Raw genomic sequence first — 17,468 nt, 5'->3', positions numbered from 1 at the left:
AATGTGGAACACTTTTTTTGTTGTTAATTATCATTTATATTAGTGCGTACAAGAAATGATCGCCTTCTAAGCTGATATCTGATTGTATTGGCCTTGATGGTTTTGATATTCAACCGGCACTTTAACACATAGGCCTTCGTTTTGGTATTATTTCTGTTAGTGCATATAACAAATATGCCCTTCAAGCTGACAGTCAGTGTTGGTGGCCTTGATGGTTTTATTGCAAATCTGTACTTCACTGGAGCGAATCTGTGTTCATAGTTAAAATGATGCTATGAAATAACAGTATTTGAATTTAGATATATTTCCTTTGTGTTGATTCTACATTAATTCTGTGATTTTACATTTAATTATTCATTATTACAAACTTCAGTCTTAAGAAGAAAAAAAATAATTAGTCGCAAGTAATTACAAATAATTGTGCTAAATTTTGCCAAATCATTATGTGGATTGACAAGACAGCCATTGGTGCTGTGCCCTCATGGGGAAATGGTCAAATCCGCTGTGGCGACCCCTGGGAAACGGAACAAGCTGAGAGAAGAAGAAGAATTACAGCTAATTTTGCGATTAATTGTTTAATATTTTTTTATTGATCGACAGCCCTAATTGCAATATTTTGTCAAACTTTTTGGAAAATGTCAAAGAAAGCACTTCAGTATGGATTAAAGAGTAATCACAGCTATAGCTAGTGTTGCAACAGCAACACTTATGCTCTGGTCTCTATGAAGCCCTGTTACGATACCACCTCTGCCACCTAGTGGTCAGAGATATAAAAAGCACAATTAAATAATGCCGCTGCCACATCTCCATGTGTCATTTTAAGAGTTGAAGTAATATTTTTTGAAAATTTGTACAATATTGGGAAAGATACTCTTCTATCAATATCTTCTTACACTCCTACAAAATCCACACAAACAAATCATTATTGAAGTACAGAGCGCTGATTCAGATTAGTCCACTGTCACTGAAACAAAGCGCTACCTGTTTGGCATGTGTACATTAATGAGTAATGATATGACTGTAGTTTCCTCTGCCACGGTGGGTTAATGACGTGTTGTTGCTGTTTCAGGGCTGTCAAAGAAAAGCAACAGAGGCTCCCAACTGCACAAGTACTACATGAAACGCAGGACTCTGCTGCTTGCCCTCCTGGTAACTCCCATCACTCAACAGCCCTTTATACATGATGATGTCTCTCACGTGGGGACATCTGTTGTCAGATTCAGGTTGGACAGATCTGGGCTTTTTGTCTCACTTCATTGTGTATGAATGTTGCCTGTCTACACTGGCCAAAAACTGCTTAGCGTATCGCCTCTTTTTGAACAAGTTCATGAAGGTTGATTGATACAGGTAGAGTCAAGTCAAAAAAACCTTGTTTTTCTTGAAACGAAAAACAAATCTACTAATGGCTTGCGATGACTACTTGTTTCCAGCACAAATCGGCTTGTCTCAAGGGACGTTATCTTGGTACGAGAGCTCTTGTCTGATTTCAAGACATCGGGCCTCATGCAAGAAAATACTTTTAACTCTCTCTTAAATTCGTACTTACTACGAGCGTGTAAAAGAAATCCACTTCGGATTCATAAAACATTTGTTCGTACACAAGCGCCTTGAGTGTTGAAGGCCACATATTTGCACCTTCATTAACACCTCAAAGACCATGTCAGGACAGCTGGTTTCGGGTTGGGTTTTTTTTCTTCTTTTTTTAAAAAAAAGGGGGAAGAAAACAATTCTGAGGAATCTGAAGAGCTGCTCAGGTGTTAACTTTATGTCAAGATATGACGCTTAACAACGGAGAAGAATGTTATGAGTCAGATATCAGTGCTGCTGTCAGGTCTTATGTTAAGTCTCCCCACATCCAGTTGTACAAGTGCACAGTGCAGAATTCAGTTATTCCTCCAATTTTCTTTCTTCAAAATGTTTCCCGAAATACAGTATATCCTAAAATAATCCAAATATATTTAGATTATTTATCTATAGGCCTATTATATTTATATTCATTTAGTCCGAAATGTAGGGTTTTATTTTATCCAGTTTTAAACCTAGTCTTTCCGTTAGGTAGACTAATCGTTTATGGACTAATCCCATTTTCAATAGATGTGGTTGACCAACAGGATTGTTGCGCATGACATGTTCCTACCACAGTTCCGCTTTGGTTGTACTAATGAATTAATCCAAAATAGAAGAAAATTGTATTTTCTGCCATAGGGTGTCCAGGTAGTGTGGCGGTCTATTCCGTTGCCTACCAACATGAGGATCAGCGGTTCGAATCCCCGTGTTAACTCCGGCTTGGTCAGGCGTCCCCACAGACACAATTGGTCGTGTCTACGGGTGGGAAGCCAAATGTGGGTATGTGTCCTGGTCACTGCACTAGCGCCTCCTCTGGTCGGTTGGGATGCCTGTTTGGGGGGGAGGGGGAACTAGGGGGAATGGCATGATTCTCCCACGCGCTATGTCCCCCCTGGTGAAACTCCTCCCTGTCAGGTGAAAAGAAGTGGCTGGTGACTCCACATGTATTGGAGGAGGCATGTGGTAGTCTGCAGCCCTCCCCGGATCGGCAGAGGTGGTGGAGCAGTGACCAGGACGGCTTGGAAGAGAGGAGTAATTGGCCAAGTACAATTGGGGAGAAAAAGGGGTGGGGGATTTCTGCCTTGGTTGGACACATGTTCAAATACACTCTGGATCATTGCTACACAGTATTGAAGGACGCCTATCGTTCTGTCCCCCGTGCAGCCCTGGGCCTCTCTGATCACTGTCTGATTCATCTTATCCCAACCTACAGGCAGAAACTAAAATCTGCAAGGCCTGTGGTTAAAACTGTGAGGAAATGGACCAATGAGTCAAAACTGGAGCTCCAGGCCTGCCTCGACTACACTGACTGGAATGTTTTTGAGGCTGCATCTACAGACCTGGATGAACTTACTGACACTGTGACATCTTACATCAGCTTCTGTGAGGACACGTGTGCCCATCAAAACTTTTTGTACTTTTAACAATAATAAGTCCTGGTTCTCAGCTAAACTCAGGCAGCTTCATCAGGCCAAAGAGGAACCCTACAAGGGTGGAGATGGGCTCCAATACAGCAAAGCCAGAAATACACTCACAAAGGAGATCAGAGTGACAAAAAGGTGCAACTCTGAAAAGTTGAAAAAAAAGGTTTTCTGCCAACGAGTCATCATCAGTCAGGAGAGGTTTGAAAGACATTACCAGCGACAGGAGACCATCCCCCCACACTGCAGGGAACCATCAACTGGCTGACGACCTAAATGGGTTTTTACCTCAGGTTTGAAAAGCAAACTTTCACACCCCTCACCCTCTCCAGCCACAACACACAACCAACTCCACCCCCTGTCAGCCACTCTCCCTTCCCCACCGAACCCCCACCCGCATTCAGGATCTGTGTTGAGGACGTGTGCCAGCTCTTCCAGAGACAGAAGACCAGGAAGGCACCGGGCCCGGATGACTTATCATCCTCCTGTCTTAAAGTCTGTGCTGACCAGCTGGCTCCAGTTTTCACATTGATCTTCAACAGTTGAGTGGAGCTGTGTGAAGTCCCCTCCTCCTGCTTCAAGAGCTCCACTATCATCCTGGTCCCCAAGAAACCCCGTAACACAGGATTAAATGACTACAGGCCCATCTCCCTAATGTCTGTGGTCATGAAATCCTTCGAGAGACTGGTGTTGGCCCAGCTGAAGGAAATCTCAGGCCCCCTGCTCAACCCCCTGCAGTTTGCCTACTGAAAAAACTGGTCAGTGGAGGATGCAGTCAACATGGGATTGCACTACACCTTCCAATGCCTCGACTCCCCAGGAACATACACAAGGGTCCTGTTTCTGGACTTCAGCTTAGCGTTCAACACCATTGTCCCAGATATCCTCCACTCCAAACTCACCCAGCTCACTGTACCAGCCCCCATCTGCCAGTGGATTAAAAACTTCCTGATAGACCGGAGGCAGCTGGTGAGGCTGGGGAAAATCACATCCAGCACCCGGACAATCAGCACTGGCGCCCCCCAGGGATGTGTGGTCTTCCCTCTACTCTTCTCCCTCTACACAAATGACTGCACCTCAGGTGACCTGTCAGAAGTTTGCGGATGACACAATCATCATTGGCCTTATCCAGGATGGTGACGAGTCTGCATATAGATGGGATGTTGCTCTGTGGCCCTCTGCTGTGGCCATAACAACCTGGAGCTGAGCATGCTCAAAACTGTGGTGATGACAGTGGACTTCAGGAGGAGCCCCCAACACTGCCCCCCCCCTCACCATACTCAACAGCACGGTGTCTGCAGTGAAAACCTACAGATTTTTGGGTTCCACAATCTCCCAGAACCTAAGGTGGGCATCCAAAATAGACAAAATCATCAAAAAGGCCCAGTAGAGGATGTGCTTTCTCCACCAGCTCAAGAAGTTCAACCTGCCTCAGGAACTGCTGATTCAGTTCTACACTGCAATAATCCAGTCTGTCCTCTGCACATCCATCACTGTCTGGTTTGGATTGGCCACCAAACAGGACAGGGACAGACTGCAATGGGCAGTTAAGTCTGTAGAGAAAAATCATTGGTGCCAGCCTGCCTTCCATTCAGAAATTATAAATTTCCAGAGTCAGGAAATGGGCAGGCAACATCACTGCAGACCCATCACACCCGCGTGATTTTTTTTTTCGTACCCGTTTTCCGGGAACTCTGCCCCTGATTGGCTAGTACTCATTGAGAGAGCGTTCACCTGGATTCCGGGAAGACCCGCCCCTACTCTATCTCTGATTGGCTAACCCTATCCCTATCCCTAACCCCACCCTAACCTTAACCTACCTAATCAACAGAGGCAACAAGTACTAGTACGAAAAAAATCACGCATCACACCCTGGTCACAACCTGTTCCAACTCCTCCCCTCTGGACGGCACTACGGAGCACTGTACCCCAAAACAACCAGATATAAAAACAGTTTCTTTACATGGGCTGTCATTCAAATGAACACTTAAAACGTCAAATAAATCCAACCATTTTGTATATACTGTACTGTACATTGTACTGTACTGGTATGCTCTATCATGTCCATCTACCTCAGGCATGTATGTAAGTAACCTGCTAACATCTATTTCAGCATCTCTGATATGTTCTCTGCATCATTGCACTTTATCACCTCTTATTGCTTGTGTATATATCTGAAGATTGTTGTGTTGTAGTGTTGTTATTCTGTGTTAAGTGCACTGAGAAAGCCATGAAACCTGAGTCAAATTCCATGTAGTGCAAACCTACATGGCCAATAAACATGATTCCGATTCTGAAAAACAAATCTGTGCAGCAGTTGCATGAGGGCCATCGCCTCTTGATTTCACACTATTCATGAAAACATTTCAGACCACGCTGGAGCCAAGTGAAATCATCTCACACCATTTTATGTTTTTAATTAGTTTTAAAAAAAAGTAGGGCACAAAAGTAGATTAAATTACCTGATAAGATTGGGATTTTTGTGTCACTGCTGGTAACAACACTTTCCCTCCGCAGGCCAGTGAGATTGAGCGGCTGACCACCTGGTACAACCCCTTGTCCACCCAGGAGCTGGCCATCTCTACTGAGCAGTCAGTGGAGACCAGTATCGCCAACTGGAGGTCCAAATACATCAGCCTGACTGAGAAGCAGTGGAAGGACAATGTCAACCTGGCCTGGAGCATAGCGCCTTATCTCGCCTTGCAGCTTCCTGCCAGGTACCCCCGCAGTCTGTCAGTGGGGTAGTTTGGCACTCAGACTGGTTGATTTCTCATCTTTCACTCAGTCACTCATTCAGAATGGATGCTGTGATTTGTCTTTCAGGTTTAAAAACACAGAGGCCATTGTGTCAGAAGTGACTCGTCTGGTTCGTATGGACCCAGCTGCTGTGTGTGATGTTCCTGAGGCAGTCAAGGTGAGCTCCTCCACCTTTATGGTCTCCACTCGTCCCTCAAGGTAGCCACATTTCATAACTGTTGTGAACAACCAACTTGACCGACTCAACTGGTTTCAGTGTGATTTACAAGGGGTGGACAACTATTATGACTGAGGCGCAGGGGCCCTTTTGTCTGCACCTTGTTGAGGGGGCTGTTATTTGGACAACACTAAGTACTTGTGTGGCCGTCCATATGAAATCACTTGAAGCTGGACAAAACATCTTTAAATTTAGATCTTTAACCAACTGCTACTGTGAGTAATACACACAGAATAAGATAACATATGCCTGCCTTCTTACCTTACTCATGACTCTCATTTCTTACTTGGTTCTGTTAATCTCTTTAACCCCGGCCTGCTCTCATTCATCCCCCTGCATCAGATTTAGTATACACCGACCCTGACTATGCATCATACTTACACTTCTTTCACTGGCATACATTTAATTTAAAGATATATATTATCACCAAGTTATTAGTGAAGGGTTTGCACAGGTTTGGATTTTGCATGCAATAAAATCGTGTAAATAAGAGACTGATACTGAGACACCTCAAACTGTATTACTTTGATACCTGTGCTTGGAGACTCGGTGGCGCAGTAGTTAGCGTGGTCGCCTCACAGCAAGAAGATCCTGGGTTCGAACCCTGGGGTTGTCCAACCTTGGGGATCATCCCAGGTCGTCCTCTGTGTAGAGTTTGTATGTTCTCCCCGTGTCTGCATGGGTTTCCTCCTGGTGCTCCAGTTTCCTCCCACAGTCCAAAGACATGTAGGTCAGGTGAATCGGCCGTGCTAAATTGTCCCTAGGTGTGAATGTGTCGGCCCTGTGATGGCCTGGCAGCCTGTCCAGGGTGCCTCCCCGTCTGCCGCCCAGTGACTGCTGGGTTAGGCTCCAGCATCCCTGCAACCCGAATTCAGATAAGCGGCTTGGATAATGGATGGATGGATGATACCAGTGCTTGTTGTAGATTCCAGTTTGTATCTGGATTTATATTAACAACTCGTATATGTAACATTATATCCCAGACTTCTCTCTTTTACCAAGATAAGCATTAAAAGAAATGTCATCAGTTGCCAATGTTTACTTTCAATATTTCAGCATCAGAATTAACTGAGAATTAACTGACAAAGTTGTTTGGTTTGGCACCTGGTGTTTAAAGTTCCCATTTCTGCACTTCCTGGAACTGGCCCGAAATCTGTTTCTAAGCTAATGGTTGTAAGATGCAGCAAAAGTTAGAGAAAGAAAAAAAAGTCTCCATCATATCCAACTTTAAAAAAGTAATTTAGTGGCTGTACTTTGTCAGTCTCTTGAGAGAGACAGACAATGTTGTTTTTGAAGGGATCTCTCTCCGCGTCAGGCTTCCTTTAGTCATTTTGATTTCGTTCTGCGTGGCTGGACTCCTAATGAGCCTCATATCTGTTCACCTTTGTGTGAAGGGAGGGAGGGAGGAAGTGCAGTGCTCCCCCTGGAGCATGATTTTCATGCTGATCCACCTTGACATCTGATAGTTGTTTGTTCCACTCGCGTTAGGAACTAATGAACAAGGCTGTCCTCCAGGGACTAGTTAGCACGGAGCAAAACTTTGGGTCACAACCTTGTGTTATTTCATCAGGTTGGTGTCATACTTGATGCGGCGGTATGGATCTCTGTTGTGTGCTATGCAAATCAAATGTTGGATTAATTGATTAATTAATTGGGTGTTGAGCCAGTTCTTCTGTATGGCGCCATCTGTTTTCCCATATGCTTACAGTCACCAGTAAGAATAAACTCTTGAAGACAGCTCATTTAGCCAGCCAACTCATTGGTATTCCCACCCCAAACTTATCAGATTGTGTCACCTCATCCCTGATCCGCAAGGCACTCATAATCACACATGACCCAGACCACCCACCCCACTGGCACTTTATCCCCCTTCCTTCTGGACATAACTATAGACGACCCATGTGCAGGGAGGCCCGTTTTAGCGAGAACTTGGTTCCTGCAGCTGTACGACCTTTAAATAAGTGACCTCCTCTGCAGTTACAAGAAACCCAGTCTGTTGTGTGTAGAGAGTCAGTCCATGTCTGTGTCTCTGTTGTGTGACCCCTGTAACTAAGTGTAAATCCTGTATTTTATATAATTCTGTATATCCTACTTGTTTGTGCTATGTATACTGTGGAAAAGAATTTCCTCCTTGAGGCTTGAGGACAAATAAACTATCATCTAACCCCCCCCCCCCCAAACACACACACACACACACATCTCTCATTGTCCGTCCTCTCTTTATGCTTTCTCTTCAGTTCTTAGTGACATGGCACACCATTGATGCGGACTCTCCAGAACTTAGTCATATCCTGTGTTGGGCCCCAGCTGATCCTCCGACTGGACTCTCCTACTTCTCTTCCATGTACCCTCCTCATCCTCTCACTGCCCAGTACGGGGTCAAAGTGCTGCGCTCCTTTCCACCAGTATGTATAGACATATACAAGGCGCCCCGCCCCCCCACACACACAAAATCAACCTGTTTTTCCACACGATGATGGAAAAACGATTGTTTCTCAGCGCAGCCTAGCACAGTCTGCCTTGCACCTTTTGAGTAATTTGCCGAGGAAAGGGGGAGCATTTCTCATTCTCTTTCCTCGCCCATATTTTTGCTGGTAGTCTGAGGATCAGGGTAAAGGGTAAAGTTGGGACATAGTCCTCTGTCAGACAGATGATTCCTGGTGGTACCTTTTTTTTTGTTTCTTTCTGTCCAATCAAAGTAATGTCTTCCGCTGTTTGTAGGACGCCATTTTGTTCTACATCCCGCAGATTGTCCAGGCCCTCCGTTATGACAAGGTATGGTTATATTCTTGTTCTCTGATTAAGTTTACTCTGCCAGGAGCACAAATACCCTCAAATTATGAAGTTATGATGAGTCTCCTTTCTTTTTTTCTTTTCCTCTCTCTCTCTCTCTCTCTGGACTATTGTAGATGGGCTATGTGAGAGAGTACATCCTGTGGGCAGCTCAGAAGTCTCAGTTGCTGGCCCATCAGTTCATCTGGAACATGAAGACCAACATTTACCTGGATGAGGAGGGACACCAGAAAGACCGTGAGATGTCAATCTCTCTCTTTCTCACACTCTACTTGTCTGTCTCTCTCGCTCACCTATCTCACTCTCACAAACACAAAATTTGACTTTGTATCTGAACTTTTAGCTGCTTACGAGTCTAAACACAACTTGTTGAATACTTTCGAGGCCTCTCCTGTTGTTGTTTGGAGATTTAGCCTTCACCATGAGAACTGCTGTTCTTTGCAGTCTCCTTCCCCTTCCTGAGGCGTGCCTTTGCACACCATGTCTGAATTTTTTATCCAAATAAATACGACCTCATGTTGTGTCTGTCAAGTTTTTTTTTTTTGTTTTTTTTTGTTGTTGTTTTTTTTGTTGTTTTTTTTTTTGGGATTATTCCCCGTTTTTCTCCCCAGTTGTATCCAGCCAATTATTCCACTCTTCTGAGCCATCCCGGTCGCTTCTCCACCCCCTCTGCCGATCCGGGGAGGGCTGCAGACTACCACATGCCTCCTCTGATACATGTGGAGTCACCAGCCGCTTCTTTTCACCTGACAGTGAGGAGTCTCACCAGGGGGACGTAGCGTGTGGGACGATCACGCTATTCCCTCCAGCCCCCCCGAACAGGTGCCCACCACAAACACGGCCAGTTGTGTCTGTAGGGGATGCCCGACCAAGCCGGAGGTAACAGGGATTCGAACCAGGGAGCCCCGTGTTGGTAGGCAAACGGACGAGACCGCTACGCTACCCGGATGCCCGTGTCCATCAAGTTTATATACAAAACGAAAAAGTCATCCTTCATAGATTTTTTTGGAGCCGTTTCCATTTTCTGAGTTTTTTCACATCCGTCAACAAGCTCTCAGAGATTTCTAGTTGTTGGACCACGATGACGGATTTGAAAAGAAAAAAAAAACATTCAAAATTCAGACCTGGTGTGCAAAGGCCTTAACTCGAGAGTTCAGTTTGAGCCCCGATTAATTGTGCTTATGAAGCACTTGGCAAACTTAGTTTTTCAAAATGCATGTCCAGTTACTGCTGTTATAGTAATTACAAATGCATGCACACGGACAACACAGCGGTCCCATCTCTCCTCTCAAATGTCCATCTCTCTGTAGCGGACATAGGCGAGCTGTTGGAGCAGATGGTAGAGGAGATCACCGGCTCCCTGTCCGGCCCGGCCAAGGACTTCTACCAGAGAGAGTTTGACTTCTTCAACAAGATCACCAACGTATCTGCAATCATCAAGTATGAGTTCACGTGGCCTGGTCCTTTTTTAATGTCAAGAAAGCCTTTGTTTTCTCAACTTTTCTCCCTCAGTCTCTTCCTTCCTTTTTCTTTCCTAATTATTTATGTACATCTTCACTGTGCCCCCCCCCCATCTTTGTGAACCTCACCGTTCCCTTGTCAAAGTCCTCAAAGTAGCATTTTAGCAAAACATTCCTTGTAATTTGGTATTGTACATAATGAATAACACATGAATAACCCCTACAGGTTCAAGTGGTGATGAGGATGATAACCAATTACCCCTGAGTTTAGGTATTTTCAGCCTTTCCCTGCCTTCCACCTCTGTCGATGCCCCCAACCCCTAAATCCCTTTTGTTGTTCAGTGGGGTTTTTTTCAGTGTCTCTCCGATTATCTCTTGGTCCAGAAGACCTTGCATGCTGTGTCATGTCATCCTCCACCCCTCAAGTACCTGTTTGCGCATTTGTGTGTGTGCGTGCGTGTGTGCTCTGAGGCTGATGAATACTGCCGTGACAGTGCCCCTTAGTGCTGGGTGCTATGGGGAGTGTTTAGTCATCCCACTCCTCAGAGGGAAATATCCCCCCTCACCTCATTAGGGTGCTAATGAGAGACTAACCGCAACTGTACAGGTGGGAAATGTCTTTTCGGCAAGCCTAATGTCTCCTCGCTCCCCTGGAGTCTCCCCCTCTGTAGGATTTTCTACCCCAGTGACTCCTCCTGAGTGCAACAGCAGAGGCCTCCTGTCAGATGAGATACCAATGCATGCTAGTCAAAAGACAAGGGACAAGGAGAGGCATGGAAATTATGGTGTGGCTGTGTTTGTTTATCCTTGTCAGGCCTTTTCCCAAAGGGGACGAGAGGAAGAGGGCCTGCCTGAAAGCCATGTCAGAGATCAAGGTCCAGCCTGGCTGTTATCTGCCCAGTAACCCAGAGGCCATTGTCCTGGATATAGACTACAAGTCTGGGACCCCCATGCAGAGGTAGGGCTCTCCACAATGCATACAATTCCAATAGCTTGGACGTCGTTTCGACCATCTCTGAAAAAAAATTTCAAAATCCATATCTTGTCACTTTTTACACCCATCCAGTGCCGCTAAAGCTCCTTACCTGGCCAAATTCAAAGTTCGGTGGTGTGGAGTCAGCGAGCTGGAAAAGGAAGGTACTGCTTATTCTGAGGAGGGCATGGTAATGTTGTTTTTCATAGATGTATATGCAGACAAACATTTTGCTGTGATGTCTTATTGTCAGGCCTGCAGTGTCGCTCAGATTCTCTGGATGAGGCCAAAAGTGAAGAAGAGGCCAAGAGGATCTGCTGGCAGGCAGCCATCTTTAAAGTTGGAGATGACTGCAGACAGGTCTCTCTCACTTCTCTTGTTTTTTCTCACTCCTTTGCTCTCGGCTTCCCCACATCCCACAAAAACATTAAAAGATCTCCCCCTAGCTTCTCCTTTTTTATTAACTTGTTTTCTCTCCCTCTGTCCTTTACTCCACCTTTGTATCCAGGACATGCTGGCTCTTCAGATCATTGGCCTATTTAAGAACATCTTCCAGCTGGTGGGCCTGGACCTCTACGTGTTCCCCTACAGAGTGGTGGCCACCGCCCCTGGAGTGAGTCCACACAAAACCACAGCACCCAAAACAAACCATCAACTCTGTAAATCCTCATCTCTAACCTAAACCACCTGCAGGGGGAACCAAAGTGCCACTGCCGCTTGTGTTGTACCTGACATTTTAGAAAAGAGGGAGAGCATGGCTTCTTTGAGAGGGTTTTGAAAGTTGGTCATGTTGGGTCTTGTTGCACAGTAGAGTGCCCTGGGTATAAGAAAACTAACAGAACTGGTAACCAAACAGAGAATAGAGCTTATTTTGCAAAGAGCCCTTTTAAATGACGTGTCGTCTCACTTCCCTCCCCAATATTCACGCACCCTTTTCCTCTTCTTATCTGATCATATTTGGCTGCAGTGCGGTGTGATTGAGTGCATCCCAGACTGCAAGTCCCGTGACCAGCTGGGGCGACAAACAGACTTTGGCATGTATGACTACTTCCGCAACCAGTATGGAGATGAGTCCACACTGGCATTTCAGAAGGTAAACAGCCATTAAACAGCATCCCACCACCTTCCTTTGTGTTTACTCAACTGTCATTAGGCAATGGAAAGAAGAACTGGAGTTGGTCCTCGGGCGCTGCAGCTGCCCACCGCTCCTATAAAACAGAATGGGTTAAATGTAGAGAACAAATTCATTGTAACTGTACAATCTTATATATATAAAGCAAGAGTGTATGTTTGTATGTTCGCTTAAAACTCCAGAAACACTCATTGTAGAACAAAAAGAAAGGTATCTTCAGAAACAGCACTTTCCAAGGATTGCACAGTTCGAAAAATACTTCAAAAACCAAGTAAAGAATTTGATTTATTTGCGAAAGAGGCATTCCAACAATACTTTGTGGAGACTTCTGGCAAATCCTTCCAGTGGTGAAGGGAGGCACTACACCTAACATTGTCAGTGCTAGCCTGAAGTCACGCAACGTGGTTTACCCTGAGGTGCTTGAGCACTGAGCGATTAATACACACATTGGCAAAGAAGCTTGATGAATGGATTGAAAATCATGACATTTGATAATTTTCATTAATAATATTCGTTCATTCGACATTCGTTTATCACATGTATCATATCATAAAGTATCCTATATTTCATCATCGATTATATCGTAAAGATTACATCATGTTGGTTGTTTTGGTGAGAACATTTTCCCCGGGCAACGCCGGGTACCTCTGCTAGTGACAAAATAAAGTGGCTTTCTTCTTTCTTTCTTCTTCATCAGTCATCCACACTATTGTCGCAAACTGTGTTTTCTCAAAGCTTGCCCTTACTCACCTTCCTTATAGTTCACTCAGTAACTCATCCCTTCCAACACTGTTTCTCTCTCTGCCCATTTCCCTCCATTCCTCCTAGGCACGATACAACTTCATCCGCAGTATGGCCGCCTACAGCCTGCTGCTGTTTCTGCTGCAGATCAAGGACAGACACAACGGCAACATCATGCTGGACAGCCAAGGGCACCTTATCCATATCGGTGCGTGAATGTGTAAGGTTCCCATACAGGACGTAGAAAGTCAGGAGGTGTATGGGATAGGAATCCGAAAATCTCCAGTTCCTGAAAAGTTTTAGTAATACACAGTCTAGTAAGACATAGGAACAAAAATATTTTGGTTCATTTCTGTAATATATACAACTGAATAGACGTTGAAGTTACCCTAGCAACTCAACATTGTGTTATTTTGGTTGTCGTGATAGATGACTTTTCAGTTAAGTGTGTGGACGCTTGTATGTTTGTGTTGGCTATACGTTTTCAGTTATGAAACTTGAGTGTGTGTGTGTGTGTGTGTGCGTGCGTGCGTGCGTGCGTGTGCGTGCGTGTGTGTGTGTGCATGTGCATGAGACCAGATTTTGGGTTCATGTTTGAAAGTTCCCCTGGTGGAAACCTCGGCTGGGAGCCAGACGTCAAGCTGACAGATGAGATGGTGATGATCATGGGTGGCAAGATGGAAGCCACGCCGTTCAAATGGTTCATGGAGATGTGTGTCAGAGGATACCTCGCTGTCAGGTGAGCGTGCAACCACGCACTGTTCCAGTGAGAGTTCAGTTATTTCCATTGCACAGTAAAACTAGCTAGCATGTACATGAAGTACATATACTTGAAAAGTTCCTTTCTTTACTCAGGCCCTACATGGATGCAGTGGTCTCATTGGTCACCCTGATGTTGGATACTGGTCTTCCCTGCTTCAGAGGACAGACTATAAAACTACTCAAGTGAGTGGAGCCGTTATAAGTTTTTGTACAAATGTGAGTACATATATGTACAGTGTAAACGTCCAAGATGGGCGTCCAGATAGCATAGCAGTCTATTCTGTTGCCTACCAACATGGGGATCACTGGTTCAAATCCCTGTGTTACCTCCAGCTTGGTTGGGAGTCCCTACAGACACAATTGGCCGTGTCTGCGGGTGGGAAGCCGGATGTGGGTATGTGTCCTGGTTGCTGCACTAGCGCCTCCTCTGGTCAGTCGGGGTGTCTGTTCAGGGGGGCGGGGACTGGGGGGAATAGCGTGATCCTCCCACGTGCTACGTCCCCCTGGCGAAACTCTTCACTGTCAGGTGAAAAGAAGTGGCTGGCGACTCCACATGTATCAAAGGAGGCATGTGGTAGTCTGCCCCAGATCGGCAGAGGGGGTGGAGCAGCGACCGGGACGGTTCAGAAGAGTGGGATGATTGGCCAGGTACAACTGGGGAAAAAAAGGGCGAAAAAAAAAAACAGCTGTCCAAGATTAAAAAAAAATTTTTTTTTTTAAGAAACGCATTGTTGTCATTTATTGTCTCCTTTCCGCCACAGGCAGCGGTTCAACCCAAGTGTGAGTGAGAAGGAGGCAGCTGCCTTCATCATCAAAGTCATCCAGAACTGCTTCCTCAGCAGCAGGTCAGTACAACACACAGGGCAGCGAACCCGCCAGGCTGTAAATTCACCCGTTGAACCACACCCAGTTGTCAACTGTCACTTGGCTCCCTTCAACTACTATCTTAAATATATTCTTTTTACTTTGTATTTGAAAATACGTAGTATATTATGTATGTCTTCTTATGTCTTCTTCATCATCATTGCTTATTCTTTGTTTTACAGGAGTAAAACCTACGACATGATCCAGTACTACCAAAACCAGATCCCATACTAACATCTGTGCCTCAGTATATTTGTCTGTGAGTACATGGTGTGTGCGTGTATGTGTATGTTGTAAATATGCAACAGTGAAGAATGTTTGTAGTTCTTTGTTATGGGTATTGTTGATTGCTGAATCTTGACGGTTGTGTTGGTTTTTACCTTGTTTTCCTCCCAAATCATATTTAATTTGATATCAGTCATCTGTTCTCTTGCTATTTATCTTATGTTCCAATCAATGTTATTATTATTATTGTTAATATTATTCTGCTGTTGTACTGGCATCTTGACTTTCTGTGCACCTAGAGTGAAGAAACGCTTTACTCTTGATAAACTGCATGTACAGTAAATTAATACTTAAAGTTTGTGCCAATTTTTAAAAAATTTGTAATGTTTGTGAATGTGGATTCTCAGTTTTATTCATTTTTGAAGGGGTTGACATCACATATTGTATGTTTTGAGATTTTAATTGGATACCTGATGTAGCTCATCTAGACTGGGTTCAGTTTTGACCAATGTGGCCTATTCTGTAATCTTGTACTTGACTGTACTACTGTGCTTCTCTTTTTAATGGACCAAGCGGACTTCCCCGATCTGTGGCATGGTACTTGTTGATAGCTTGTATTTAACCGTGACAACTCACTGTATAGACATGGGCTACACCATCTTTTTTTGTTCTGCCAGTTTCCACATTCACTAATGGAGAAATTATGCACACAGATTCTTGGTTCCACACTTTGGGTTTGAGGGTCTCTCATGTCCAGTGTTGCCCAGGTGTAGGGATTAATGCACATGACTTAACGTTTTGTATGGGGTATGATTAGGCAAGGCTTGGCTTGAGGTCTGGACACGGATGTAATGTTTAACCAAAATGTTCAGACTACGTAAGCTTTGTGCAGTTCTGCTTTTTGTGGGGAAATTACTGTAATAAACCAAACTTGCGGTATCCCATGTCCATACAGTTAGTCTAAGCCTTTATGTAATGTTACTGATTGTAAAGATTCTGCCTATCTTTGTATATTTCTATCCATGGCCCATTTTCTCTCTCCTTTTCTATGTTCATCCCTTTTGAATGAGAGTGGCTCGGATATGAAATCAAATTAAAATCTATTATTAAGTTAAATGCATGTTGTCTCAGGGTGTTTTCACAGTTGGTCCCTTTCAAGGAGCTACTGCTCACTGCCCCGGATCCCGAGAGGAAACCTCATCTGTTTGATGTAGGTGGTTGAAGGTGGCAGTGCTCCTGAACTGGCCACCGGTGGCATCCCCCCCGGTTGCTGTGATCTCTGCACTGGCTGGGAAACCCCATCCACCGGTGTATGGTGGTCAGGTGCGCTCTTCTACTGCACCCATTCCACAGCCACCTTCTGTCGTGTTGTGATTCTGTCATCAGGGACGTCAGGCCCAACAGGGCTGCTATGCCCACTGCTTTCCAGGTGCCAAGGTAAATGACATTCTGGTAAAACGCCCTAGTTTGCCATCTCTATTCCTCCGCTAAGAAAGTTGTGGCAGCAGCCAGGGCTTTTAAAATCTGGTTTTATTCGTCTTTTAACCTGTCAAAGCTTAGTAAAAATGATGTTTTTTGTTGTTGTTTTTTTATCATCTCTGGCCCACTCCCCACTTCCGGCCGTGGTGTTGGTCGTTTTAGCGGACTTTGCAGCTTCACACCTGGCTTCAGTCGCAGAGCTGTCGTTTACAATTTGGTTTTATCGACAGTTTCAGTGTGTTGTGGGAACGCTCTTCTCTTCATGAGCATGGTGGACTCCGTCCGGATCGAGCGCTGACTGCAGACATGTGGTATTCCACGGTCTCCAGTTCTGGCGTCTGTGCTATTGACAACATCCGGTACGCGCACACAGGCGCGGACAGTTCCGTCACTAATTGACGTCCACAGGGGCCGAGTGCTTTCAGTTTTGGTTCCGCAGTAAACTACACCTATTCCAAGTCCTTTGGTGAGTCCGAGCCATCCTACTAACGACTGTCACTCTGCCACACTAATTACTGTAATGATGAACCATAGACACAGACCGCGTAATCTCCCCGTAACATACAGGAATTAAATTATTACCAGTTCCGACTTCAATTATCAGGCCCCCACAAAGGCAAAGCCGTGCACCTCGGACAATAAAAAATGACGTTAGCAAACGTCAGGTCGCTAACGAAAACCTCATTTTTAGTTAACGATCATATAAGTACCCATAACCTGGACTCCACCCTACTTGACCGAGACACGACTGGGCAGAAATGACGCAGGCGCGCTCGTTGAGACGGCACCTCCTGGCTTCAAATTCATCCATACCACCAGATCTTATTAGAGGCCACGGAACAGCTGCTGTCTTGTCTTCCCTGATACCTCTAGCTGCGAGGAACCCCCCCCCCCCCTCAGGGAATCCACGTCTTTTGAATGCCTTGCTGTTTCTATACGTTGTAATGCTACGATTTTAATAGGAGGGAAGAAAAAGGCCGCTTTGTTTTGCCATTGTAGGTTACAATGAAATGTGTTCTCTGCGTTTAACCCATCATCCTACTGTATAGGAGCAGTGGGTAGCTGCAGCGCCCGGGGA

General features: G+C 45.1%; 1 protein-coding gene across 1 annotated transcript in view; it reads left to right on the top strand.

Moving 5' to 3' along the window:
• Positions 1–16,173, top strand: part of pi4kab (phosphatidylinositol 4-kinase, catalytic, alpha b) — a 49,758-nt gene extending 33,585 nt beyond the window's left edge. The window contains exons 38-55 of the mRNA XM_056272728.1: positions 1,070–1,149; positions 5,505–5,704; positions 5,811–5,901; positions 8,199–8,366; positions 8,683–8,736; positions 8,871–8,991; positions 10,065–10,194; positions 11,029–11,172; positions 11,281–11,351; positions 11,441–11,547; positions 11,696–11,800; positions 12,155–12,280; positions 13,148–13,268; positions 13,640–13,799; positions 13,916–14,005; positions 14,584–14,667; positions 14,869–14,945; positions 16,043–16,173. Of these exons, the coding sequence (XP_056128703.1) occupies positions 1,070–1,149; positions 5,505–5,704; positions 5,811–5,901; positions 8,199–8,366; positions 8,683–8,736; positions 8,871–8,991; positions 10,065–10,194; positions 11,029–11,172; positions 11,281–11,351; positions 11,441–11,547; positions 11,696–11,800; positions 12,155–12,280; positions 13,148–13,268; positions 13,640–13,799; positions 13,916–14,005; positions 14,584–14,667; positions 14,869–14,920 (1,904 nt within the window). The 3' untranslated portion in view covers positions 14,921–14,945; positions 16,043–16,173. The remainder of the gene's footprint in view (positions 1–1,069; positions 1,150–5,504; positions 5,705–5,810; positions 5,902–8,198; positions 8,367–8,682; positions 8,737–8,870; positions 8,992–10,064; positions 10,195–11,028; positions 11,173–11,280; positions 11,352–11,440; positions 11,548–11,695; positions 11,801–12,154; positions 12,281–13,147; positions 13,269–13,639; positions 13,800–13,915; positions 14,006–14,583; positions 14,668–14,868; positions 14,946–16,042) is intronic.
• The last annotated feature ends 1,295 nt before the right edge of the window (positions 16,174–17,468 follow it).

This window comes from Lampris incognitus, chromosome 1 (genome assembly GCF_029633865.1).
Source record: "Lampris incognitus isolate fLamInc1 chromosome 1, fLamInc1.hap2, whole genome shotgun sequence".
Classification (NCBI taxonomy): Eukaryota; Metazoa; Chordata; class Actinopteri; order Lampriformes; family Lampridae; genus Lampris; species Lampris incognitus.
The sequence above is the reverse complement of the archived record's forward strand: the minus strand, read 5'-3'. Positions and strand labels throughout refer to the sequence as shown.